This window comes from Balaenoptera ricei, chromosome 2, assembly GCF_028023285.1.
Source record: "Balaenoptera ricei isolate mBalRic1 chromosome 2, mBalRic1.hap2, whole genome shotgun sequence".
NCBI lineage: Eukaryota > Metazoa > Chordata > Mammalia > Artiodactyla > Balaenopteridae > Balaenoptera > Balaenoptera ricei.
Genome location: NC_082640.1, coordinates 124,358,316 through 124,384,897, shown reverse-complemented (window position 1 = coordinate 124,384,897; position 26,582 = coordinate 124,358,316). Strand labels below are relative to the sequence as shown.

The 26,582-nt window shown below is 41.4% G+C and overlaps 1 protein-coding gene and 1 pseudogene across 1 annotated transcript; one reads left to right on the top strand and one right to left on the bottom strand.

Annotated features, from left to right (window-relative positions):
• Positions 1 to 659: 659 nt before the first annotated feature.
• LOC132360830 (nuclear receptor coactivator 4-like) lies at positions 660 to 2,976 on the bottom strand (annotated as a pseudogene).
• A 5,781-nt stretch (positions 2,977 to 8,757) lies between these two features.
• Positions 8,758 to 11,532, top strand: CFL2 (cofilin 2). The gene is made up of 4 exons (XM_059914085.1): positions 8,758 to 8,891; positions 9,974 to 10,281; positions 10,400 to 10,476; positions 10,560 to 11,532. Exons 1-4 carry the CDS (start codon positions 8,889 to 8,891, stop codon positions 10,670 to 10,672), a joined length of 501 nt encoding a protein of 166 aa, XP_059770068.1. The 5' UTR covers positions 8,758 to 8,888; the 3' UTR covers positions 10,673 to 11,532.
• Positions 11,533 to 26,582: the final 15,050 nt, after the last annotated feature.

The following is a 26,582-nucleotide window of genomic DNA, read 5'->3' as shown; positions in this document are numbered from 1 at the left end:
ACTGTAGTTCTTCAGAATATTTTGAAAGAGGCTAGGATTTACCCTGAATATAGTCTTCAAGCAATATGGAGCCCTTCTGAAAGAGCTGTCTAGATACTTTAATAATAGCGTTTAGAGAAGGGAATTAAGATGAAACTTGCAATAGCTGAGTTTGTTTCAAAAAAAGAAAAATAATGTAGAATCTGGCATGTAAGCTAAAATGTTTTGTAATTAATGTCAAAAATTGCCAAGATTGTTAATATATGTTTTGGTAAGAAAAACCACTATATTGGCAAGGTTAATTATTTGTGTGAAATATATTATACTATATTAAATTATATTAATTAAACAGAAGAATTCACCGTTAATGGAAGAAAACCCACAACAAGGGAAGCATCCAAAGAAGGGCAATCAAAAGGTTAGGTAAGTTTACTAGTTTTAGAATACATCAACACACCTTGATTATAGAACTATTTCATTTTTAAAACTACAGTGCTTTAATGTACTTCTAACAACAACCCAAACTAAGGAGCTGTGGAGGCTTATGAAAAAGACCTACCCACTATGATGCTGTGTTTCTAGTGTAGGGGTGAATTAATACTTCTGTAAGAAGAAACTGAATCACCTCAGCGTCAACAAACAGCCTTTTTCTTTTACATGGTAACATAATTTGATGACTTATTATTTCTCTTCACTAGTTCAAAATTAGGCAGAAAAGGAACTACATCAGACCCAGAAACGCAATGATTTGGCAAGCCGCAGTCACTCAGCTCATGGATTTGTGATAATCTGCAGAAAATTTGCTTGACTCTAGTACTCCATTCCTTCACATCTGTAGAGGAGTTCAATACAACCATTTTTCTTTATCAGCTTTAAGCTGCATACAGGCAAAGAGATCACAAACTGCTGGGAGGCCGTAACGGTCTGGGGGAAAGTTGTGTTCCTCCTGTAGGAGCGAATTAAATAATACTTCCTCGGCCTTCTTTCGAAGTAGCCATTTGTCTTCTCCTGAGGATAACTGGCTAAGATTTCCCGTCTTCTTTCCTGGCAAGACCCAGTCAGCCGTGTTAAAGGGACACCAGGAAGTGGCCAAGTGGCTTGTAAGCTATGGTATGCCAGCTCTGTCCTCTGTAAGAGGCACTTCCTTGGGACATCCTTCTTTGCATGAGGGGGTAATGAGCCACTCTGACAAGGGACTGTTCCTTATGACTTGGAAGGAATCAGCAATTCTAGAAGAAGCCATTGCCTTTGGTGCCTTAGCTTGTTGTTTCCTCTCTTCTGGATGGACAAAGCCACATATTCAGGGAATCTTTATGTTTCTCAGGTTCAGGTTTTGGTTCCACAGGCATACCTTTTTTATCCTTTCCTTCTTTCTTCAGAAGCCATTTACACAGAGCTTCCTTCTCAAAATTTTCATCACACACGCACTCTGCAAAGCTTGTACAGGGCTCACTGGCTTTGCAGACCTCCTCTACTTTACATGGGTCTTGATGATCCTGGACAAGCCAATCCTCAGTAATCACGCTGGGAGTGGCCAAGGGTTTCTTGGCCTCCAAGTTGTCATTCAGGCACTTCAGATTGCCCAGGTTCTCAATCTCCACACCTTTGGGCTTTTTACCCTGACAACTGGTACAGGAATCAGGCTTGACGAGCCAATCATTCACACTATAGGACTCCTGGAACACCTGGAACAAGAGCTTAAACTTCTCACTGGTTTCACAGCTGCCATTCGCAGGCTTCTCAAGCTTATGGGATTCCTGGGGAGTCACCAGCCAATCAGAAAGCTCCACCTCATCTTGATCAAGAAGCACTAGATCTCCAACCTTTTCAATTTCACTGGAGTAAGAACTGGTAGTAGAATAGCTGTTACACTTTTGGTAACTTGTTTACCAGCAACAGAAACTTCTTGTTGCTGACTCTTGTGGAGCCAGTTTTCCAAGACTTTTAGGTTGCCCCAGACATTATTGAAGAAATTGCAGGCTCTAGCAGAAGTCTGACTATTCTCCAAGGTCTGCTTTTGGGTGAGCCAGTCCTGCAGATTGGTACTGGGTATGTAAGGAGCCTGGCAACCGCTGGCAGGTTTGCTTCCAAGGAGCCATTCGATGAGAGGGACCGCTGTGGTGCTGGATGCTGACTTCTGCTGTCCAATGCGATATAGCCTCTTTTCTCCAGGAAGGGCCCAATATTTGATGAGCTAGCATGAGCCATCAGGTGCTCAGGAATTTGAATGGTTTTGAGAGACCCAAACGTGGTGATTGCCTGGTGCAGGGCAGTTATTATTGGCTTCAAAGAGTAGGACAGTCGAATCTTCACGTTTAAGGGTCAAACTGCCCAGTCTCTCCGGGCACACGGAGACTTGATTGGCTACATCTTTGTTTTGGGTGCGCTCCAGCTGATGAATAAGACAATTGAACCGGCCCAGTAACCGGTAGAGCTGTTGGACCTGCTGCTGAAGCATCTCCTCTTTAAGCTGATAGATGAGATCTACCTGTTCATACAGCCACACCTCATGGCTTCGAAGGCATTCCCGGTGATGACTTGTGCAGCTGTGAATCTGGGCTTTGACCTCTCGCAAGTTATCTTTAATTTGCTGTTCAGCCCGAAGAACTCCACCAAGTCCCTCCGTGCATCACAACACCTCAAAAGGGGTTCTTTATTACTGGAGCAGCCACTCTGGTCCCGTGAGGTACTCCTTCTGCCCCCTGTTCCTCCTTGCAGGCCAGGTCCCCGCCCTGCGAGCTGCCCGGCAAGCCGGACGCTGCTTTCTCCGGGACCAGGGTGACAAAGTTTCCCCGAACCCTCAAGCTGCGCCCCGCCCGCGAGCCTGGCAGCGTCCGACGGGCTGGCCGGAGCACGCGCAAAAAAAAAACACCTTTGAAAAGTCTTTATTGTCTCCCTTATGCCCTGCAGAATGCAATTCTGACTGTACGGTTGTATACAAAGCTCACAAGAACTGGTACCTCCTACTACTCCATCTTCATTCTCTACCAAGCTCATAGGCTCCAGTCGTAGCTAGCAACTTGAGGTTTCTTGTGCTTTATACTGGTACTGCTGAGGCTTTGTACATTTGGTTCCCTCTGCTTTGAATGTCCTGTCCCTATCTGCCTAGTTAACTTCCACTTATCCCTTAAGACCCAACTCATGGGACTCCCCTGGTGGTGCAGTGGTTAAGAATCCGCCTGCCAATGCAGGGGACACGGGTTCGAGCCCTGGTCAAGGAAAATCCCACATGCTGCAGAGCAACTAAGCACGTGTGCCACAACTACTGAGCCCGCACTCTAGAGCCTGCATGCCACAACTACTGAGCCCACGTGCCACAACTACTGAAGCCTGCACGCCTAGAGCCCATGCTCCGCAATAAGAGAAGCCACAGCAATGAGAAGCCCGCACACTCACTAAGAGTAGCTCCCGCTCACCGCAACTAGAGAAAGCCCGGGCACAGCAACGAAAACCCAACGCAGCCAAAAAAAAAAAAAAAAAAGACCCAACTCGCTCCAAACTGAGCTGGCCTTCCTTCTGCTCCCAAGGCATCCTGTACATACCCCACTGGAGCATGCGTGGGATTGTCCCATAGATACTGGCTTCCTTGATGTATTCTCACAGAACTGACTTTCTTCAAGGCAGGGACTGTGTTATTCTTATCCTTGCATTCTTTACCCTAGCAGAGATGCTCAGTGAATGATATAAAGGAATGAATGAATGAATGAAATGAATAAACTCTTCTCATTCTTGATTTGGTTTTCGATCTCTTGCCTACTCTTATTCATGTCTGTTAACATACAGTTTTAGTATGTTACATTTTTCATGTCTGTATGATTCTCTGGGATATAAAAATCCACAGCTTTTGTAATAAAGTAAGCTCAACAAAGGCTCTCCACCTTAAATAAATTACTAGCAAGTTTCTTTTCTCAGATGCTGTTTTTGTATGGTTTGTATAATTTAGGTAACCAGTTGCTACTTATAACGAATTCAATTAATATCAGAAACAACTGATAGGTGGATCTGATAAATGTGTTTGCGAGTAAATAAATTGAAACTAGCATTTATAACTGTAGAGTTTGAGACCATTTTGAATTACATTTCACTACTTACTACATTTCACTACTGCTACCCTCTACCTCATCCCCTCTTCCCTTGACATAGACTGCTAAGTTCCTTTATTGTGAAGTCATCTTCCTAAATTAGAAAGAACTAAGGATGAGACATGGAAGACGCAAAGTGAGTTTTGTGGATCAGGGAGTGAGTCACAGAGATCAGACTCCAACACACATCTCCCACAATGTTTATTTTCTAGTTCTAAGTTCAAACTTGGATTTAGAAAAATGCATGACTTTCCTCCTGACCCGTCTTTTAGCTCAGGTGTGGGCTAGGAAAGAGATGTCAAATGAAGCAGGTATGTGGGTAGAAAAGTACATTTGGAAGTGATGAGCATCTTTACGTTTACACTTGTCTTTGTCAGGAAGTGGCTGTGGGAGCTGAGTATGATGTGTCTTGACAGGGAGTGGGGCTTGAACAGAATTTATCTACATAATCTTCCAGATTCACTGTTTTACTGAAGACTTGAAAAATGATTCTGAAATTTTACATGCCACAGAAACTCCATCTAGTCTGTTTTGTGGGAGAATATGCATTACGGGTATTCACTTTTCCAATTTTCTAAGAAATCTTGAGCAAAAACTTTAGCTGAGTCTTACAAAACAATACCAGTGAGACTTGGGATTGCTTCATGACTGTTGGCTGTGAGTTGGTAAAATCATGCTCTCCCCTTCACTCTGCACTGATGGTAATGGCCCCAGGGTACCTTTTCCTGTGCTGGAAGGAGCTTTACGTACATTATCTCACTTGATCCTCACCACAACCCTGAGAGGGAGGAGGTAACATAAGCCCCATTTTACACACGAGGAAACAGCCGTGGAGCAGTTAACTAAATGGAAACAGCCCGAGATTGCACCACTGCTGTGTCAGAGCTGATCCATCCTCTTTGAAGTTACTCTCACTTAGTTCCTAATGGTTTTTTGTTGCTGTCAACCATGTGTGGTCCAGCAAATGGAAAGTTAGAGTTTAGACGTGTGCCTTCTAGTACGGGATTGTTTAGGGTCCTTCTGTCCCACCCGTTAATCATTTCCTTGGGCTTGAAACTGCTAAAGAGAACAGATGTGGTACGGTAGGCAGAATAACGGCTCCCCAAAGATGTCCCTGTCCTGTGAATATGTTACCCGACATAGCAAAAGGGACTTTTTAAAAAAAATAAATTTATTTATGTATTTATTCATTTTTGGCTGCGTTGGGTCTTCATTGCTGCGCACGGGTTTTCTCTGGTTGCGGTGAGCGGTAGCTACTCTTCGTTGTGGTGCACGGGCTTCTCATTGCAGTGGCTTCTCTTGTTGCAGAGCACGGGCTCTAGGCACAGGGGCTTCAGTAGTTGCAGCATGCGGGCTCTGTAGTTGTGGCTCACAGGCTCTAGAGCACAGGCTCAGTCCTCGTGGCAGATGGGCTTAGTTGCTTCATGGCATGTGGGATTTTCCCGGACCAGGGCTCGATCCCGTGTCCCCAGCATTGGCAGGCGGATTCTTAACCACTGCGCCACCAGGGAAGTCCAGCAAAAGGGACTTTGTGGATGTGGTTAAGTAAATGATTTTTGAGATGGGAGATTATCCTAAATTACCCAGTGGTAATCTCAGTGGTCCTTAGCAGTGAAAGAGGAAGGCAGGAGAGAGAGAATCAGAGATGTGATGACTGAAGCAGAGGTGCTCTCAGGGGGCCACAAACCAGGGAATGTGGGCAGCCTCTAGAAGCTGGAAAAGGCAAGGAAACAGATTTTCCTCCTACAGCTTCCAAAAGCAATGAAGTGCTGCTTTTAGCCCCATGAGTCATTTCTCACATCTGACCTCCAGAACTGTAAGACAATAAGTTTGTGTTGTTTTAAGCCACTAAATGTGTGGTAATTTGTTACAGCAGCCACAGGAAACTGATACACATGATGTCTGACACTCAGACCCCTCCACCACACAGAGGCCAAAATTCATGCATCAATGCTTGGTAATGCTGTCGCTTTACCAAGTGGCGGTAAGTTCTGGTTATAAACAACAGGTGTGAAGAGTTGTTACTGACTCTGACGGTCTAAGATCTGGCCTCACAAGGGCACGTAGAAAGGCCTTGCAGTCTTCGGGAGCTTCCTTTTTATTCTCTTTATAGCACTAAAGCACCTTAAAGTTGTTACTTTATCATCTATTGAGCACCTACTATGTACCAGATTCCAGAAATCCAAAGATGAGTAGGACTCCGATCCTGGAAGGAGCTTCCAATCTACTGGGGTGGCAGAACACGTAAACAAGTGATTACAAGGCAATGAAATATGTGCAAAGACAAGAAAACATCTTCAGGAAAAGAATCCTAGTACATGGGAAGTGTGAACTCTGGGGAAGGGGAGAGGGACAGGGAGGCTTGGAAAGGGGTTGATATCACAGCTGAGGGGGGGGGGAATTAACATCTTCAGAATCCCCAGCTTTGGTAGGCGAGGTTCTAACACCTAATCTAGCTCCCCATGTCCCCAGACCTGGTCTCTGCTGGGGCTGTAGCCCCTGTAGAATCTCTTTGATGCAAAATTCAAGGCTGAGAAAGGAGGGGGACCCTGAGAGGAAGAGTTCAAGAAGGAAAACTGCTGATACCCACACAGAGCAAATGTCTGGAGCTCTGGAGATTCATTCTCCATGATTCTCTCGGAGCCTCAAGAGACATCAAGAAAAGGAAAGGTTTCATAAACTGTAATGTACCACCTAATGTAAAGTATTATTACCTACTTGCTTAAGACTCATGCTTAGACATTGGGAAATTTCTTCCCAATTTTTGTCTCTAAACTAAGTTAAGGGACTTCCCTGGTGGTGCAGTGGTAAAGAATCCACCTGCCAATGCAGGGGACACAGGTTCGAGCCCTCGTCCAGGATGATCCTACATGCCGCGGAGCAACTAAGCCCCTGCGCCACAACTGCTGAGCCCGTGTGCCACAGCTACTGAAGCCCGTGTGCCTCGATCCTGTGCTCCACAACAAGAGAAGCCACCACAATGAGAAGCCCATGCACCGCAACGAAGAGTAGCCCCCACTCGCTGCAACTAGAGAAAGCCCACACACAGCAACGAAGACCCAACGCAGCCAAAAATAAATAAACAAAATAAATAAATTTATAAAAATAAAATAAAATAAAAATAAACTAAGTCAATCTTCCCATTAAGAAAATAAGCACAAGCTATGGACATAAATAATAGGTGTTTCCTGTGCAATACCTAACATGCTCCATTTATAATATATTAACTTTTGGGTATAAGAATTTATCACACAAACTAGGGCATAACCCTTCTCATTATGATTTTCCATCCCTAAATTTACTGAATCCTGAGAACATATGCACACCATTTCCTGAGAAACACTGGCATACTAGGAAACTGAATTTTAAAGCTGGAAAGGACTTTAAAGATAATCACAGCTTATAATACAGATGAAGGTCTGCAGGGATTGAAAGCCCTTCGAATTTACAGAGATGGGGCAGTGTCAAGATTAGTACTCGTTTCCCAACTCCCAGCCCGAAGTTCTTGCCGTTACACTGCACTTCTGGCTTAGTTCACCTTAAGGTTTATCTGCACTCACTTACTATTTTGTTTCCAACAGTTTTAGTCACTCAACAATTCTACTTTTTTAGTGCAAGTCTTCTTCACAAAATCAGTTCAACTATTAATCAGAGTTTTAAATTCATATTACCAATTTTACAAATGAAGAAAGGTAGAAATGATAAATGTTCAGGAAAAAAGGTAGCATAAATTAGCCCAAACACTGATGAATGAAATACTTTATTAAATCTTCCTTTTATTAAACGTAACCACATAAAGTGTTTCATTTAAAACATTTTCATTATACACTCATAAAGCATTGAATCTTCATGAAAAATTTCCTCAAAGTACACGGTGCCAATTTTTTCTATGATAAATGCGATGGATACTCGTAACAAGTATCAAAAAGGTTTAGTTAGAGAAGAGCCTTGGCTCAGTTATATGGGTTTTGCTAGAAGAGGTTGTGGTTGCCAAAGAGGGAGGACTCTTCTCTTGGGTCCACTTATTTGATGGCAGCTGTTGTAGCTGGGGCCTCCTGAGGAAGACTACTGGCAGAGAGTGCAATCAATTTCCTACCACGTCTAATCTATAAAAGGATATTACCAGGGGATGTTACTACCCCACATTTCCCCCTATTATTATTATTCCAACCACAGACTTTTAGAAAGCGATTTCCCACCTCTGTTTATCATTTTGTTTTTGCTGAGTAATTCAATCAACTAGGGTAACCCCCTCCGCCCCCCCCCCAGTGTTTATTCTCATTGAATTGATGGAAGGCGATCTAAATAATTCGCGCCATCTCTGATGGGGGTTTTCCAAAAAGTCCCACAACGGAGGAATCCAGCCCCTTTCAGTGGAAACCACAAGGGAATAAAAGAGACACCTTGGAGCGCCATTCGCCTCACACGCGCCCAACCCCTGGAGCTGCGCCCTGGCCCTCGGGAGGCAGTGTGGAAACGCCCGCAGTGGGAGCCGGCGGACGGGACGGGTGGCGCCCCGGCGTTGGAGGCCTCCGAGTTGGGGCCCGGGGTTCGGACCATGGCCGCACAGCCCGCGGGGGCGGCTGCGCGCGCGCGCGCGCGCTGGGTCAGGCCGAGGACGCGGGGGGGCCGGCGGGCTGGAGCGCCTGCCCGGGGCGTGCCCACGTGACCACCCCGCCCTCGCCGCAGCCCCCCGAGCGGCCGCCGCCTTTTGGGCCGCACTCCCGGCGTGCCCCGCACTCGCCGCCTCCCGGCCGCCCCTCCTTCCTTTCGCAGCGCCACACCGCCGGAGCCCGAGCCGCCGCCGCAGCTTCAGCCGCGGGCGCTATGGTAAGGCGGGCGCGCCGACACAGGGGCCGGGGGTCGGGGGGCCGGGGGGCCGGGGCGCGGCGAGCACAGCCCCCCGCGCGGCACCGCGGGGCCCTGGGCCTGAGGCCGCCATTTTAACCTGATTTTGGCCTCCAAGGTGGGCGCTCCTGCGCTGCGGCCCCGCTGCTCTCTCTCCACCGGCCGGCCTGCCCTCCCGCCGTCAGGTCCGGCCCGGCCGCTCTTCGGATTCCTGGGGGGGGCGGGGGGAGGGCCTGGGCGCGGGGCGGGGGTCGCGGGGCGAGGGTCCGGGCCTAAGTGGGGCGGGCGGCAGCTGGGGGCGCGGGAGGGTCCGCCGAGCCTTACCCCCACCCCGCTCGCCGCCTTTGCCCTCCCCTTGCTAATTTTATTCCCACGCGCGCTCTCAGATTGGTACGTGCTGTAAAGCCCTTGCTGGACGCTTTCGGTGGGGGTCTTGAGGGCCTGTCGTAAAACCCTTAGGGGGAGATTAAGGAGGTGGGAAAACTCTTGAACACGCTTTCTCGCGGTAAAAAGCTTTTACACGCGATCCGTTAGTTTTGAAGCGTCTGCATTTGAGCTGTGAGGCAATTATGTTGTAGCCGTGGGCGGTTTGGAGTTCACACTTGATTCTCTTTCCTTATGAGGAAAGGGCCCTGGCTAGGATGACTTTAAAGAAAAAAATAGTAGAAGCATTAACTGAAATCCGAAAGTGTTTTTTTAAGGCCTGCCGGGTTGACACAATACAGAAGGTATTTTTGCTGCTGCTCCTGAAGCTCTGACATCACCCAGTGAAATAGGAAACATTTCAGGGATGGGACAGCCTGTATTTGTCCCTTTCCCTCTACCTGCCAATTACTTCACCCTCCAAACCCCTTTTTAAAAAAGGATGAATGGGGCAGGATGAGTTAGAATCCTTAGGTGCATCATATACTGATACTTAAAAAGTTGCAAATCTGATGGGACTACTTACATGGTATGATGCAACTTTTGATAGCCAGACTAAAGTGAATCCTCTCTAGGCAAACAGTAATTTTGGCTAAAACCAAAATACTTGTTCTAAATTACTGTTCTTTCTTTATTTTCAGGCTTCTGGAGTTACAGTGAATGATGAAGTCATCAAAGTTTTTAATGATATGAAAGTAAGGAAATCTTCTACACAAGAGGAGATCAAAAAAAGAAAGAAAGCAGTTCTCTTCTGTTTAAGCGATGACAAAAGACAAATAATTGTAGAGGAAGCAAAGCAGATCTTGGTGGGTGACATTGGTGATACTGTAGAGGACCCCTACACATCTTTTGTGAAGTTGCTACCTCTGAATGATTGCCGATATGCTTTGTACGATGCCACATACGAAACAAAAGAGTCTAAGAAAGAAGACCTAGTATTTATATTCTGGTGTGTAAAAACAAAAGAAAAAAGTACTTTTAAAATGCAAGGATTATTATTAACATAGTCAGTTTTGCCTTTCTTTTTTCTTTTAAATAGGATTCAACAATTTTTTTTCCCCCTGTAGGGCTCCTGAAAGTGCACCTTTAAAAAGCAAGATGATTTATGCTAGCTCTAAAGATGCCATTAAAAAGAAATTTACAGGTACAAACACTGAATATTTTGTGCTTAAGAATTGTCCTCTCTTACTTATAATAAAGTAACGGGATAATGTTTTTTCTTTTTAGGTATTAAACATGAGTGGCAAGTAAATGGCTTGGATGATATAAAGGACCGTTCAACACTTGGAGAGAAATTGGGAGGCAACGTAGTAGTTTCACTTGAAGGAAAACCCTTATAAAATGACAGTCAAGTGCCATCTGGATCTTAAGGAGCTTCCATTTCTCCAGCTCAGTCAATTGGAATAGTATTAGGTTTTGGTTTTTTTTTTTTTTCTTCCTCTTCCCACTGGGTCCTTCCAACACAGTGAATGAAGGAAATATCATTCATGTAAGCAGCCTATCAGTGATTGCCATTAGACTGTTTGATACTGTTACCTTTACGTAGAACCCAAGGAATGCCTTCCCATCATATTTTAGCCAAAACAACTGGTTATATGCCTCCCTTGCAGCAAGCACTACAATGAATGTGAATGTCAATGTGAATAGCTTAGAACACTACAAAGGGTTAAGCTAATTGAATGCCTTGAAAGTATTATCCACTGGTGAGATGGTAAACTTTATTCAGTATTATTTATAGTTGCACTTGATTGCAGTTCTGTGAGGCTTGAGCATTCATACACCTCACCTGCCTTGGCAAGCCTATTTTTTGTGACATGGCAGCGCAAATATAATACTATGCATTGAAAGCACTTTTTTTGTAATGAGTTTAATCCCCCACCCCAAAAGGAATGCCAATTAAGTTAACTGTGTCATCAACTTATCCTAGTACCTCAGTGTTCATTCCTGTTACCTGCGTATCTTCTTAAAAGAAATAGCTGTTATTAATGCCTTTTTGTTTTCCATTGAGTGTACACTACTGAATAAGTGTAGGAGTTTTATGTTTACCATGTTAGTCTTGCGACACTAAAGATACTTTGAATATCAGTCATGATGGCAATTTCTGTATAAAAGAGCCTTAAATGGAACATTGTTTTTGAGATCAAACCGCACCCTCACAAAAATGGCCACGTTGCAATAAAAATTGTGGCATATTACAGAATGTTGCCTTGTTTTCCTTGGACATTTTGCAGAATACCATGTGAAGCAACTCCTAGGGTAAACAGCTATTATTAATCTCTGCACTGGTCATTTAAGAATTTTTTTGTACAACATTCTTGCGTGATGTTTTCCAGTTTGTTGTGTTTATTTGGTTAAAAAAATATTCTATCCTAAAGCCAACTAATACAAAATATTAACGTTATAGAGGTGTACTTTTATAAGCTTTATTTATTTCCTTATGTGTTAATAATGATCAGGAATTATCTTTTTGCACTTTGACATAAATACTCTTCAATATCTGATTTGTTCTCTGGATAAATTAGGGTAGTTATTTTTTAATTCACGTTTACATTTCTAATTAGTTGACTAGTAGTAGAAGAAGCAGGAAGCTCTTATTGCACATTTGGTCATAATGAAAATAATTTGTAAAATGTCCTTCAAAAGTTTAATAATACTTCTCATGTTTAGGAACTTTCAGCTACTATTTCTTAATATACTTCACAAATTTGAAAAAAAATTGATACAGCAGTCTTAAACATTAGTAGTGGGATTTGGCTGTGGTCCAGGCAGCTCTCCTTATAGAGAATTTGATCTGTTCAGTGTGAGCAGTTTGCTGTTAGCCAGAGCTATTTATGGCAAACACATGCTTTTGTATCTTGTCATAGTTATCCACAAATGGCAAAACTGGACTTGATTCTACTGGTATGCAAAACAGGCATGCTAGTAAGTAGTGGATTGTAGCTTAGAACTTAAACCCATAGCTCTGAAGAATGCTCTTATTAGGAAACAGGAAATGAAAAATTCCCCTTGTTTTAATATGTGGAAGTAATTTGAGTTTGGTTAAATTTTTTTCCATATTTTCAACAGGGTTTTCAGATGGAAACAAAAATAGGAGTTAAATATCCTGGTTATATGAATGGCTTGGGATCTTTTGCACTGAGCAATTTTATTTCAGGCTTCCAGCTGTCCCTGTGAATTATCCTGGACATTTTGATGGCTTTTTGGTAAGGCCAAACTCATAAGCAAAGCGTGAGAATACTGACATATATATACTAAACCATATATGTAACTGATACTTGTACCATGAAAATTTTCATTATTTTCCTCATTCTTCTAAAAAATAAGGGACTCTAAAGTTGTGCAGTATCTTTTGTTTTTATAGTGATTTCTCAACTTTCTTATATGCCTCTTTAATTATATAATAATTTCAGAGGTTAAATATTGCTTTAAACTGTGGTACTTTGATTTGTTAGATTGACAGAACTGATACTAATATTAAGTTCATCTTTGAAATACATCTTTGTGCATAAAGCCAAAAATAATGATAATTAATGGTTCATGTGTTGAGACTAATTAGGTATTTGAAATGATCATTTTATTTCACAATCATTTAAATAAAACAATGCTCCAGTTAGCTTTAAAAGGTATACGGTGCTAATTAGTAAAATATTGAGGACAATATTTTACTGCTAGCTTGCAAAATTATAAGTGTTTAAAAAATAAAGTATATGAAAATATGTAAAGCTGTTGAGATGTGTTTACTTTGGGACGCTAAAATTTTTTTTTAACTAATATTGCAGATCAGGGAGGCACCATTATCTTTAGTCTGTTTTTTAGGATTTTTGGTTGACATACTTTCTCATTTAGAGATATCAATATTCTTTGAAAACTGAGTGTTGTAGCAATTAGTTTTGACATTTTCAGATAAATGGAAACAGTTGGCATTTGTCCCAAACTGGCTATCAGCTGTTGTTTTCCATCATTATCTAAAATAATGTGGCCAATGTTGTGTATTTAATGTGCCTTTTTAGTAGGTTGGAAGAAAAGCCTCTTATTAGGTTTGAATTTCTCTGATACAGATTCTTTGTAACAGCTAATTTATGGAATCTAGCAAATGAGCTCTGGGAGAAAATTTTTTTAAGTGTTTCCTTGGTAAGGAATAATCTCAGCAATGGTAAATCATAGAGGGGTTGGGACACTTTTCATTAGGTTTGCCACTCTGAAAAAATAATCTGGTTCAGTTCTTCACTGGTCCTGTTTTTGCTTGCAAATTTAATAATAGTTTGAGATCCCAAACAGACATGAATATTCATTTTTCTATGAACATTAAAGCTACTAGAGATGTGCAGGCAGGCTCCAATGAATATTGCTTTTGGGACAGCATGAATGTATAAATGTTCTGTGTCTCATCTCAGCCAATAAATAGGTCTGAGGCTTTTCTTTTGCTCTAGAGCATCCAAATAATTGCTTTCTTTCCATGTAGATCAGGAGTCATCCTTCCACTTCAATTTCCTGTCAGAAAGCAATTGTGCAAATTAATCTCTCTGAACCTCAGTTTCTTCTTTATATGAGAATGATGATATCTATCTACCATACCTGGTTGCTGAGGATCAGATATGGAAATGCTTTCTGGGAGACAGGAAAATACTATATAAATGTAATTATTTAAACTTCACTCTAAGTAAATATAATTAAGAACCACGTTAACAAGATTTATTGGAAGCCTTTGAACCTCTTTATTTTATTATTGTAACTATTTTACTTAATCTCACAGGTTGTTTAAGGACTAATTACCTGATAAACAGGGTCTGTTTTACAGAATGAAGTATAAAGTGTAGCCCCTGAGTTGTTGTTCATGGCTGCTCTTAATCTTTTTAGTGTAATTTTCTTTTTCACATGTGACCAAAGACTATAGTTTTTTTCCCCAAATTTTGAAGTAAAAATTAAAGAGGAAATAAAGAAATATTATCGTTTTGGAATATGTGGCATAAATTTATGATCCAGGTTGTTGAAAATCTATGACTGTATATTAGTTAATTAATTAATACTCTAAATTTAGGTAATCCTTTATAGTTCTCAAGGCACTTGAAATCCGTTTGATCTCCTTAGGTCCTCTTAACAAGCTAAACCATATTTCTCTGCTGCACATGAAGAAACTGAAGTTTGGAGAAGTTAAGGGACATCCCAGCTGTTGAGTAGCAAAACAGATTGCAGTCCAGTATACTTTTCATTCTGCCTTCATATAGTAACGTACAGTGAGTTACTAATTTTCTTTTTTAAAAGATGGAATAATCTGACTTTTTGAGCAGGACATAACTAATTATTTAGTATGTGTTTAAAGTAGCATCACAAGAATACTTGAAAAATAGTCTTGGAATTTTTGTTTTCTAAGAAAGCCCATGCTCATAAAAATCTGAAATATTTTTACACTTCAAAGTTTTTCTTAGATGTTTCAGTATTGTAAGTTTATGGGATGTTTCAGTATTGTAAGTTTATGGGACTACGAAATCCGTTTATGGGACAGTTTGTATACACGCATTTTCTAGAAAGCTGATACCTCTCAATCCTTTTCCAAAAGCTTGGATATCTCCCTCTCGCTGTTCTTCTACCCATCTTTCTAAAGAGAAATAGTACAGTGTCTTATGGTGGTTAAACACTAGGACTTTGGTATCAAACTGTCTGGGTTGTTCAAATATAGGCCTTTAATACTTCCTAATTGAATGATCTTAGTGATTAGGAAAATCACTTAACCTCTCAGAGCCTTAGTTCATCTAAAAAAGGGGATAATAATTATACCCCATCTCACAGGACGGTGAGGATAAATGAAAGCCCTTGGAATAGTTCTTGGCACATAGTAAGCATTCAGTAGGATGACTCTAAAATTTACAGTCCAAACCATTCTTTTTGAGAGTGAAAAGGAGAGCTAGTAATAATTATACCTGGAGATAATTATATAATAATAATTATGCTAGGCTTAAGCTGGTACAGTCCCAAGCAAACCAGTTCCCCTATCAAAAAGCAGGCTGATACCAACATGTGATAATTAAATAGAAGGAATTGTATTGAAGACTCAAGGTCATCATTTCAATTATACAATGTGCTAGCATACTAACTTGAGAGTCTCCTGAAGTATATGATTGCTCTTAAGTAATTAACCTCAGAAAGGTCAATTTTGGCTTTTTATGCCTTTTCTGTTTGTTTTGCTTTCCTTTTGATTTTCATACTTGTAAATTCTCAGATACTGCATTTTGCTGTTATCAGTATGCTTTGCCTATGGCAGCTTCTCTTATTGTTACTTTTCATCTCATGTGACTTGGAAAGCTACATTTGTTAGAATTGTATAGAAGGAATTGAATAGACTCAGAGTGAGGGCTTGAGAGCAAAATGCCTGACTGAGCCTTCTAACATTCCTTATGGCTGTTCAAAGAACTTGGTGTATTGTCTGGGTTTTGGTTTTATTTTTTTTTCTCAGTAAGGTTTGTAAAATAACTGAGCTATAGGTAAAAGAGATATTACTGTATCCCAGTGAGGTGTCTAAAACATCATTAATATTTAAAGAAGTCATATTTGCTTTTGATTGTACTTGTGTCATTAAAGGCACACAAAAGAATTTGTTCCCATTATTAAGAGAAAGAAGGTTTATTTATTTATTTAAATTTATTTATTTATTTATTTTTAGCTGTGTTGGGTCTTCGTTTCTGTGCGAGGGCTTTCTCTAGTTGTGGCGAGGGGGGGCCACTCTTCATCGCGGTGCGCGGGCCTCTCACTGTCTCGGCCTCTCTTGTTGTGGAGCACAGGCTCCAGACGCGCAGGCTCAGTAGTTGTGGCTCACGGGCCTAGTTGCTCCGTGGCATGTGGGATCTTCCCAGACCAGGGCTTGAACCCGTGTCCCCTGCATTGGCAGGCAGATTCTCAACCACTGCGCCACCAGGGAAGCCCCAAGAAGGTTTATTCTTTTTTTTTTTTTAGAGAAAGGTAATTTTAAATTTATTTATTTATTTATTTATTTATTTATTTATTTATTTATTTTTGGCTGTGTTGGGTCTTCGTTTCTGTGCGAGGGCTTTCTCTAGTTGTGGCAAGTGGGGGCCACTCCTCATCGCGGTGCGTGGGCCTCTCACTATTCGCGGCCTCTCTTGTTGCGGAGCACAGGCTCCTGGCGCTCAGGCTCCGTAGTTGTGGCTCACGGGCCCAGTTGCTCCGCGGCATGTGGGATCTTCCCAGACCAGGGCTCGAACCCGTGTCCCCTGTATTGGCAGGCGGATTCTCAACCACTGCGCCACCAGGGAAGCCCCAAGAAGGTTTATTCTTTTTTTTTTTTTTAGAGAAAGGTAATTTTAAATTTATTTATTTATTTATTTATTTATTTATTTATTTATTTTTGGTTGTGTTGGGTCTTCGTTTCTGTGCGAGGGCTTTCTCTAGTTGTGGCAAGTGGGGGCCACTCTTCATCGCGGTGCGTGGGCCTCTCACTATTCGCGGCCTCTCTTGTTGCGGAGCACAGGCTCCAGGCGCTCAGGCTCCGTAGTTGTGGCTCACGGGCCCAGTTGCTCCGCGGCATGTGGGATCTTCCCAGACCAGGGCTCGAACCCGTGTCCCCTGTATTGGCAGGCGGATTCTCAACCACTGCGCCACCAGGGAAGCCCAAGAAGGTTTATTCTTGATCCAACTTTAGAGTATTGAAACAGTAGTATCTGAGAACAAACATTTGATAAATCTTTGAAAATATAAAACGTCAGTTGACTTTTTTTTAGTTTATTAGGTTTTTCTTATGTGTACCCTAGACGTGTTCACTTGGAAGTAGCTTTGATTATTTTTCATCTAGGTATATAAATATTTTTCATTTTCTTTTTTCTGTCAGCTAATTTGATTATGCAGGTACGACATTTTGGTATTTTATTCGGCATAACAAAAATTTGGAACAGATTTTTTCAAATGTATAATTTTCTCACAGAAATAAAAAAGCACTTATGTTAACGGTATATTTTCTAGTAGCATTTTTTTTCTTGTTTAATAGTGGAATTTCAAATATTTCCTTTGGGAAGATGATAGTTACTGAGTGAATCACAAAATTCCTGGGCATGTGGCCCAAAGCTTTCTGTGTGTTCCTGTGAGCTGATGGGGCTTTTTTTTATTAGCTGCAAACTAAATCACCAGATAAAAAGAAAGGCAGTTCCCAAATTGGCATAATTAGACACAGTTTTATAAAGTATAAAAATGGCAGCAGAGTATTTTGTTCTAGAGATCATAAAACTCTGCTATAGCACACAAGAAATAAGATATGAAAGAGATGCAGACTTTATGAAATAAGTAGAAAATAATCGTATGTGAAGATTAAATTAATTAAACCTTTTGTGTGTAAAATAGCTGTGGGTCAAGGATAGAGAGAAAAAGAGTGATAGTCCCTTTACTCACTACTGCTTATTGATAACTGTGTTATGAAGAAATGTGTAGAAATTTTATAGTTTCCACTTCAAAAAGTCTTTTACATGAGGGAGAAAGGGGATGAGAAGCTAGCAAAACTGGTGTTAGCCATTTTCCTAATTTGAACTATATTTAGGTTTTAGAATGTATCCGGGTTTTTGTTTGTTTGTTTTATTTTGTTTTTAAGGCTTAACTGAGTTTTAAAGTAAAAAAAAAATAAAATTGTTGATTTACCATTTTTAATGCTATTACATATTGAGTAATATGTACAATTTGAATAATTGCTGCATTAGAATTATATTTGTTACGAAGTTGATTTAGCACTACTTCACTCCTTATTTTAGTTTTGTTTATCTACCTGCTAAAAAAAATGCTTTATGGTTATCACAGTATAGCAGTTCTTAAGAAATACCAGGTGACTGAATTAGATATCCTGTGCCCTGGCTATAGAAAAAAGTTTTGGGATTAGTTGACGTGTCATTGCCACTGTAACAAAAAGTTTCCTTCTCTGAGCTAGATATTTTATTTCACTCAGATTTTCTCTTGGCAATATGTAAAAGAAATGAATAGAATTTTTGCAACTGAGCCTTAGGCGAAACAAAGAAAATCTAATGACATTCTCATAGGAAAAACCTAAAAATTGGGCAAAGCTAATATGTTTGATATTCTTCTGGGTAACTCTTTAAAATAATTGTATTTCAAAAATAACGTGTTCAGTGTAGAACCTTTGCAAAATACAGAAAAGAACAAATAAGAAAGTTAATCATGAGTTAATTTCTGTGTTAAGTTATTACGACTGGGCTTCCCTGATGACGCAGTGGTTAAAAATCCGCCTGGCAATGCAGGGGACATGGGTTCGAGCCCTGGTCCGGGAGGATCCCACATGCCGCAGAGCAACTAAGCCCGTGCGCCACAACTACTGAGCCTGCACTCTATAGAGCCTGTGAACCACAACTACTGAGCCCACATGCTGCAACTACTGAAGCCCGCATGCTTAGAGCCCGTGCTCCGCAACAAGAGAAGCCACCGCAGTGAGAAGCCTGCGCACCACAAGGAAGAGCAGCACCCGCTTGCCGCAACCAGAGGAAGCCCGTGGTCAGCAGCAAAGACCCAATGCAGCCAAAAATAAATAAAATAAAATTTTAAAATAATAATAATAATAAATAATTACGACTAATTGGGAGATTGCTGTATTTAAAACTAGTTTTAAGTTATTAGTATATGCTGGTAAGAGGGGAGATTTTATCCTTAAATATTATTTGTGCACATTCCTTAGTATTTTTCACCCCAGAAAGAAATTTGCTGTGGCTCTAGATACAGACAGAGGAGCGGATTTAGATCTTGAAAATTATGCATTGCACCTACCTGAATGCTTACTGTATGACTTGGGGCCATCCAGTGTAAATATTTGAAGCCACAAAATGTCCCTATATTTCTCATGCCACCTACTTTTGTTCCATTGGGATGTGATAATAGGCACCCTTTGCATAATTTTTACTCTTCCCCAATGGAATTATTTTACAGAAGTTTCCAGTATCGTTAGGACTCTACTTTTCTGCTGGTATGTGTATGATAAAGTTTAATAGATGCCAGTTCCTAGTGCACAGTGTAAGTAAACCATCCTTTAATTTACTATGTACCCTGCCAAAAAATTTAAGATAAAACGTAATGTAGGGCTTCCCTGGTGGCGCAGTGGTTGAGAGTCTGCCTGCCAATGCAGGGGAGACGGGCTCGAGCCCTGGTCTGGGAAGATCCCACATGCCGCGGAGCAACTGGGCCCGTGAACCACAATTACTGAGCCTGCGCGTCTGGAGCCTGTGCTCGGCAACAAGAGAGGCCGCCATAGTGAGAGGCCCACGCACTGCGATGAAGAGTGGCCGCCGCTTGCCGCAACTGAAGAAAGCCCTCGCACAGAGGCGAAGACCCAACACAGCCAGAAATGAATAAATAAATAAATAAATTTATAAAAAAAAAAAAAAAAAAAAGTAATGTATATATACATTTTTTTAAAATAATTATTTATTTAATTTATTTATTTATGGCTGTGTTGGGTCTTCATTTCTGTGCGAGGGCTTTCTCTAGTTGTGGCAAGTGGGAGCCACTCTTCATCGTGGTGCGCGGGCCTCTCACTATTGCGGCCTCTCTTGTTGCGGAGCACAGGCTCCAGATGCACAGGCTCAGTAATTGTGGCTCATGGGCCTAGTTGCTCCATGGTATGTGGGATCTTCCCAGACCAGGGCTCAGACCCGTGTCCCCTGCATTGGCAGGCAGATTCTCAACCACTGTGCCACCAGGGAAGCCCTGTAATGTATATATTTTGCACTAAGCCAGAAATAATCTATATTTAAGAGTTTGTGTTTTGTATGCCATTCCAAGAGGGTCTGATAATCCCTGTGATTAAAGAAACGTAAGATTTATGTTTGCTGTGGAGAAACATGATCATCCTGGCCACTATGAATCACTCTGGAAACATCCCATCTCTGTTACCCAGTTAGATCGTTAGATCAAATTCAGTTCGATTTAACAAACATGAAATACGTTTCATGGTCTCAAAAAGTTTACAGTAATGTAGAAAAGGCCAGCCTATAAACAATTATAATACAACATGGTAAGTACAATGATATGTTACAAGATTTAGAAGAGAGAGTGATTAATTTTGGAGTTGGATGGGCTTCAAGAAGGCCTTTAGAAGAAGTCATGTTTGAGCTGGGTTGTGAAGGATGATGGACTTCACCAGAACTCAGTATGAAAGGATGGTCCTGGAGAAAGGAAAGCTGTACAGGGCCCTGCAGATAGTTCTTTATAGCTGATTAGTCTAGTGTGAAGCACTGTGACGACAGAAGTGCAGGAGAGGTGGGTATGAGCTAGATCACTGAGGGCCATGGGTACCGTGCTAACGAACATGAGGCCTGTGCATGGTGAGGAACCAGAGCAGGGTTTTCAGCAGAAGGGTGGTGTGATCTTTCTGAAACACAAATCTGATTACTTTGTGACCATATTGAGAGTGTATGGGAGAGTGAAGAAATTGGAGGCAATTAGGCCTGGATTGAGGCAGTGGCAAGTGCATTTGGGGTGGGTATGTTTGAGAGGTATGTAGGAGAATTGACAGGACTTGATTAATTTCATAATTAAAGGGTGCAAGGCTTTAATCATCATTTAGAAAAATGTTAGCTGTTTTTTTAGTATTGTTGACATTTGAGATCATTTAAGCATCAGATTGGCTCAGAAAAGACTTAACAGGAAATTTGTAATTTGGAAAGAAAAAAATATTAAATACATTTTTAATGAAGGTAACATTTTGAAAGCATGAAATAAATCATATAACTAGAATGTCATAGGTCTGCTATTTGAATTTAGATTTACAAGCCTGATTTGCAGTAATTTTCGTACAACAGTGGTTTCAATAGATAAGGAAAATTTAAATCTACCATAGCTATAGCATCTTTGAAGTGGAATATCCTATAGTTTTAAAAATCATGGTTGTATTTTCCATTATTCTGTGCTTGAGCTTTGATTGTAAAACTCGTGTCCATCCACATATAAGCCATGGCTGAATTCCTGGATCAAAGACTTTAGAAAGAATTTAGCAATGTTCTTCATCACATAATCTGCTCATTAGAGAAAGCCTGGCCCACTCTGCTGGTGAAAGAAAATAGAATTTTCAGGTCATCCGAGGGATCACTTTCTATTAAAGAAGACTTTTAATCCTTACTAGTAAATAAAAGTTATTTATAAACATAGTGTCTTAATTCCTTTCACAGGTACTGTCCAGAATCTGAGACTCCTCTTTTTTTACCACCTTGTAATAAAATTACTCAGCCATATTGGTTTTTAATGTTGCTTTTATGGCAAATAAGTTCACTTTTCTGAAAAGCCTTACACTCATCAGGAAGCATTTATCGAGTGTCTATTTGTAGAATACTATTCTGGCCATCCTGAGAAATAAACTTCTCAAGGGCACTTTTATAATCCAGCTGGAGAGACAAAATAGACCTGTGAACTAATAAGTATTCAGTGATAAACAATTGAATAAACATTGAGGGAATGCAGCAAAAAGGAAGGATCAAAAGAGAAAAGATTGGGCTTCCCTGGTGGCGCAGTGGTTGAGAATCTGCCTGCCAATGCAGGGGACACAGGTTCGAGCCCTGGTCTGGGAAGATCCCACATGCCGCGGAGCAACTAGGCCCGTGAGCCACAACTACTGAGCCTGCGCATCTGGAGCCCGTGCTCCGCAACAAGAGAGGCCGCGACAGTGAGAGGCCCGCGCACCGCGATGAAGAGTGGCCCCCGCTTGCCGCAACTAGAGAAAGCCCTCGCACAGAAACGAAGACCCAACACAGCCAAAAATAAATAAATTAATTAATTAATTTTAAAAAAAAAAGAGAAAAGATTTCCTAGAAGTGAGTTTTAAACAGCACTGGGAGTAAATATTTTTTAAAAATCAAGATATTTTCACTTCAAATATAAAATTATTATTTAAAATGAGGTTCCAAGAGGCTCTTCACTGAGAATATCTCCTTAACATCAAGAACAAAAAGGGCCTTTTTATCACCACTTCCATTAAATCAGTTTGGAGAAGGACTAGGGCCAAAGTAGAGACCTTACTCTGGAAGCTCTGTGTTTCATGTGGGTAAATTGTCGTGGAGCCCTGAGTTTCCACAGGGGTTCTAAACATTTTCTTGTGCCATTAATCCCTTTGGCAGTCTGGTAAAGCCCATGAATCCCTTCTCTGAATAATGTTTTAATAATATACCTCTTATGTATCAATCAAAAGTGATAACCTTCATACGTATGCTTTTTTTAACACATTGTACAACAATATCTAGGGCAGTAATAACTACCGTAATATGTTGTGAAGAAGGTAAATGATACTTTGAGATATCTGCAACAACACAGGATGGCTTGTATGTGTCTGTGATTTCTATTGGTGATGAACACATAGATACTGTTGATAATACTGTGGTTTATGGCCTATATTTATAATTGAAGGAACTGGTAGTTTTCAAATAGTGATTAGTTAAAATGAAGGTGTAATTTTTCATGGGTCCTCTGAATTCTTTCCATGGATCCCTTGGGGATCCAAAGACCTCTGGTTAAGAAACCCTGTAGTTTAGTGATTATTGAGAAGCCCCAGGAAAGTAAAAGACTGAATGAATAGGGCTCACCTCCATTTCAAAGAAACTGCTTTTATTTTGTTTTATGTATTAGAATTTAATATAAAATTTCATTTGGAATAAAAATGGTTTCTGGGGCTAAAGTGTAATTTTGAAAACAATTGTAAACAAAGAACTTGATTATCTTGCTTTTTTAACTTAAAACTTATTTCTTTTGTAAACATTCTCAGCACATTAGTATACCATCAAGTTTATAAATAGAGATTTAGAAGTCAGCAGGATGTAGTGGAAGGCATGGAACATCAGTAAGATTGCCCAGCAATAATCTGTGTGCGTGTAGCCTGACATGAGGAACAGGCCAAGGAGAAGCCAGAAGAAGAGAAGCCTGGAAAGAAGACAAAGAGAAGGAGTTGTCAGAGGGGTAGGAGGAGAACACAATTTCTGCAGTGTTAAAGAAGCAAAGGGGGACTTCCCTGGTGGCACAGTGGTTAAGAATCCGCCTGCCAATGCAGGGGACACGGGTTCGAGCCCTGGTCCAGGAAGATCCCACATGCCGCGGAGCAACTAAGCCCGTGTGCCACAACTACTGAGCCTGCGCTCTAGAGCCCGTGTGCCACAACTACTGAGCCAGCGTGCCACAACTACTGAAACCCGTGTGCCTAGAGCCCATGCTCCACAACAAGAGAAGCCACCACAATGAGAAGCCTGCACACCACAACGAAGAGTAGCCCCCGCTCGCCCCAACTAGAGAAGAGCCTGTGCACAGCAACGAAGACCCAACACAGCCAAAAATAAATAAATAAATAAATTTATTTTTTAAAAAAATGTCAGTGCTGCTGAGATGTCACAGATGATGACAGAAAAGAATCCACCAAACCTGGCCATAAGGAGGAGAGTGACCTTTCCTATGGCATTTTCAGCAGAGTGAGGAGGGCAGATGCCAGATTGAAAGGGCTTGAAGACTGAACGAGCGATGATGTGGAGAATGTGTGGTATAAACCTGTGCTTTTCAAATGTCCGTGGTGAAGCACAATATCTGTAATTTCTAACCTGTCGTGGACTGATGGCTGTGCGTGATTAGCATGCCGCTTGCACCAGGTGTAAGGTACCCTAAGGGTTGGATGACAACCAAACTGATCTAGACTCTTTTCAACAAGACAGGTCCACTGATGACAGGCTTGGGTGTCATGACCATCTCACATTGCTGTACAAGCTTCTGGACGGTTATTCATAATTCTATACAGTAACATAGGTACACACTATTCTTTCAAGAAGTTTACCTGTCAAGGAAGAGGGAGAATAGCCAGTACTCTATGGGGCCTTATAGGGTTGAGAGAAGGTTTCTACCAATATTATTTCTTACAGCTGTCTCCTAACGTTCTTCATGTTTCACATTCTTTTCAGCCCCTAATTTGGATCTTCAACACCTAAAATAGTTCCCTGGTACATAGAAAGAACTTAAATTAAAAGGTTGCTGAGAATTCTCTGGCAGTCCATTGGTTAGGACTCGGCACTCTCACGACCGAGGGCCTGGGTTTGATCCCCGGTCGGGGAACTAAAATCCCATAAGCCGCATGGCATGGCCAAAAAAATAAATAAAATTAATTAATTAAAAGGTTGTTGAACAATTGAATGAAATTTCATATGAACTAGGGAGGATCTTAGTGGTCCTGTGTTTCCAGATTTTACAGTAGAATATCCTGCCTCATTTATCTCTGGATATTTATTTTGCCTATGGTCAGGGAATTATCAGGGAGGCCCACAATCTTCACAGTCTTTGAGTGCACTAAATCATTGCCCTCTGTTTTCAAAGATGACATCACTGACTTTTACTTAGTAAGACCTGTGCTATGAGGGGGTTTTTGTTTTGTTTTTTTGTTTTTTCAAAATTGGGAGTGGATTTGCCTCTTGCTTTGCCTCCTCTCCCCTCTTTGTGAGCATTCATGAACAAAAGTCTAGGGTTTCCCTGGTGGCGCAGTGGTTAAGAATCCACCTGCCAATGCAGGGGGCACGGGTTCGAGCCCTGGTCCAGGTAGATCCCACATGCCGCAGAGCAACTAAGCCCGTGCACCACAACTACTGAGCCTGTGCTCTAGAGCCTGCGAGCCACAACTACTGAGCCTGCGTGCCGCAACTACTGAAGCCCGTACACCTAGAGCCTGTGCACCGCAACAAGAGAAGCCACCGCAATGAGAAGCCCACGCACCGCAACGAAGAGTAGGCCCCGCTCGCCGCAACTAGAGAAAGCCCGCGTGCAGCAACGAAGACCCAACACAGCCAAAATAAATAAATAAATAAATTTATTTTAAAAAAAAAAAAGTCTAGACAGGTTTGAGGCCATACCATGACCACAGAATAAGGAGAACTGAATTGACTGGCAGAGAGTTAAAACCCAAGTGAATAATCTAGTATAAAGGACTCTGGTTTTCCATAAACCTCTTCACTTTCCTCTTTCTCTAATGGGACTGATTTTCAAACCTCCTCTTATTTTCTCATCTGTAGCATTGCCCCTAACCCGCACAGTGGAACTCAAATTTGTACTGGAAAAATGAGAATTCTAATCTAAAATATGGGCAATATGAATAGGAACCAAAGAAAAGCGGACTATTTCTGTCATTCAGGCAGCAGACATTTACTACTGAATGCATAGTACGTGCCAGACACACATGTGCCAGGTATATAATTTCCCTCTAGGGAGGTGTAAAACTCAGGTCTAATTGGTGTAGCAGGCTAGACTTCTGTATTTAAGTATTCACACAGACTTGTTTCCTATGGTAGCTGGAAGGCTCTCCATAGTATAGACCACTTATGCCACTAAAGTACATCCTATTCTAGATTGTTAACCTTAATCAGACATTGTTTAACAGGTTTAAGGAGGAAACAGGAAAATCCCAGCTGCGTATATGTGTTTGGTTTTGGGAGTGGGGTAGAGAGGGAGATGATTAAAGGGAACTTTTAGTATTTTTCAGAAATAAGTGGTAGTTGAATTTACAGCTTAATATGGATTATTATGGCTTTTTGCCCATTTCTGGGATGAGGAGGACCTTGACTCTTTATTTGTAAATCTTATTCTCCATCTGGTCCTTAATATGAAGTACCCAATCTGTAGGAAAATCTATTGCCACATTAGAGCCAATGACTGCTGAAGGGTGTGGCTTGCATGTATTTGTTCCTTCATTCATTTATTCATTCATTCAAAAATAATTTACTGAATACATTCTATGTTTAAAATCCTTAACTGCCCAGGGACTTCCCTGGTTGCGCAGTGGGTAAGAATCTGCCTGCCAATGGAGGGGACACGGGTTTGATCCCTAGTCCGCGAAGATCCCACATGCCGCGGAGCAACTAAGCCTGTGTGCCGCAACTACTGAGCTTGCGCGCTTAGAGCCCGTGCTCCGCAGCAAGAGAAACCACTGCAGTAAGAAGCCCGCGCACTGCAACAAAGAGTAGCCCCCGCTCACCGCAACTAGAGAAAAGCCCACGTGCAGCAATGAAGACCCAATGCAGCCAAAAACTAAATAAATAAAATAAAATAAAATCCTTAACCGCCCTAAAGGAGCTTGGCTGAGAAGGGGAAGAGAAGAAATATGTCAACAGCTTTAACACAGGTGGAAAGTGTTCAGTGCTGTGCTTAGATAATATGTTATTAATTCCATTAACCTGGCTGTAAAAATAGCCCAGGGCCATTCAGAATACCACATGAATAGAGGGAAAGTATGCTTGTTTCTCACAA

What these genes read in the sequence shown, in the direction of transcription:
- CFL2 (XM_059914085.1), top strand. An exon ending in GACCTAGTATTTATATTCTG is followed by an intron (nt 10,282 to 10,399) that starts GTGTGTAAAAAC and finishes TTCCCCCTGTAG; the next exon opens with GGCTCCTGAAAGTGCACCTT. An exon ending in CATTAAAAAGAAATTTACAG is followed by an intron (nt 10,477 to 10,559) that starts GTACAAACACTG and finishes TTTTCTTTTTAG; the next exon opens with GTATTAAACATGAGTGGCAA.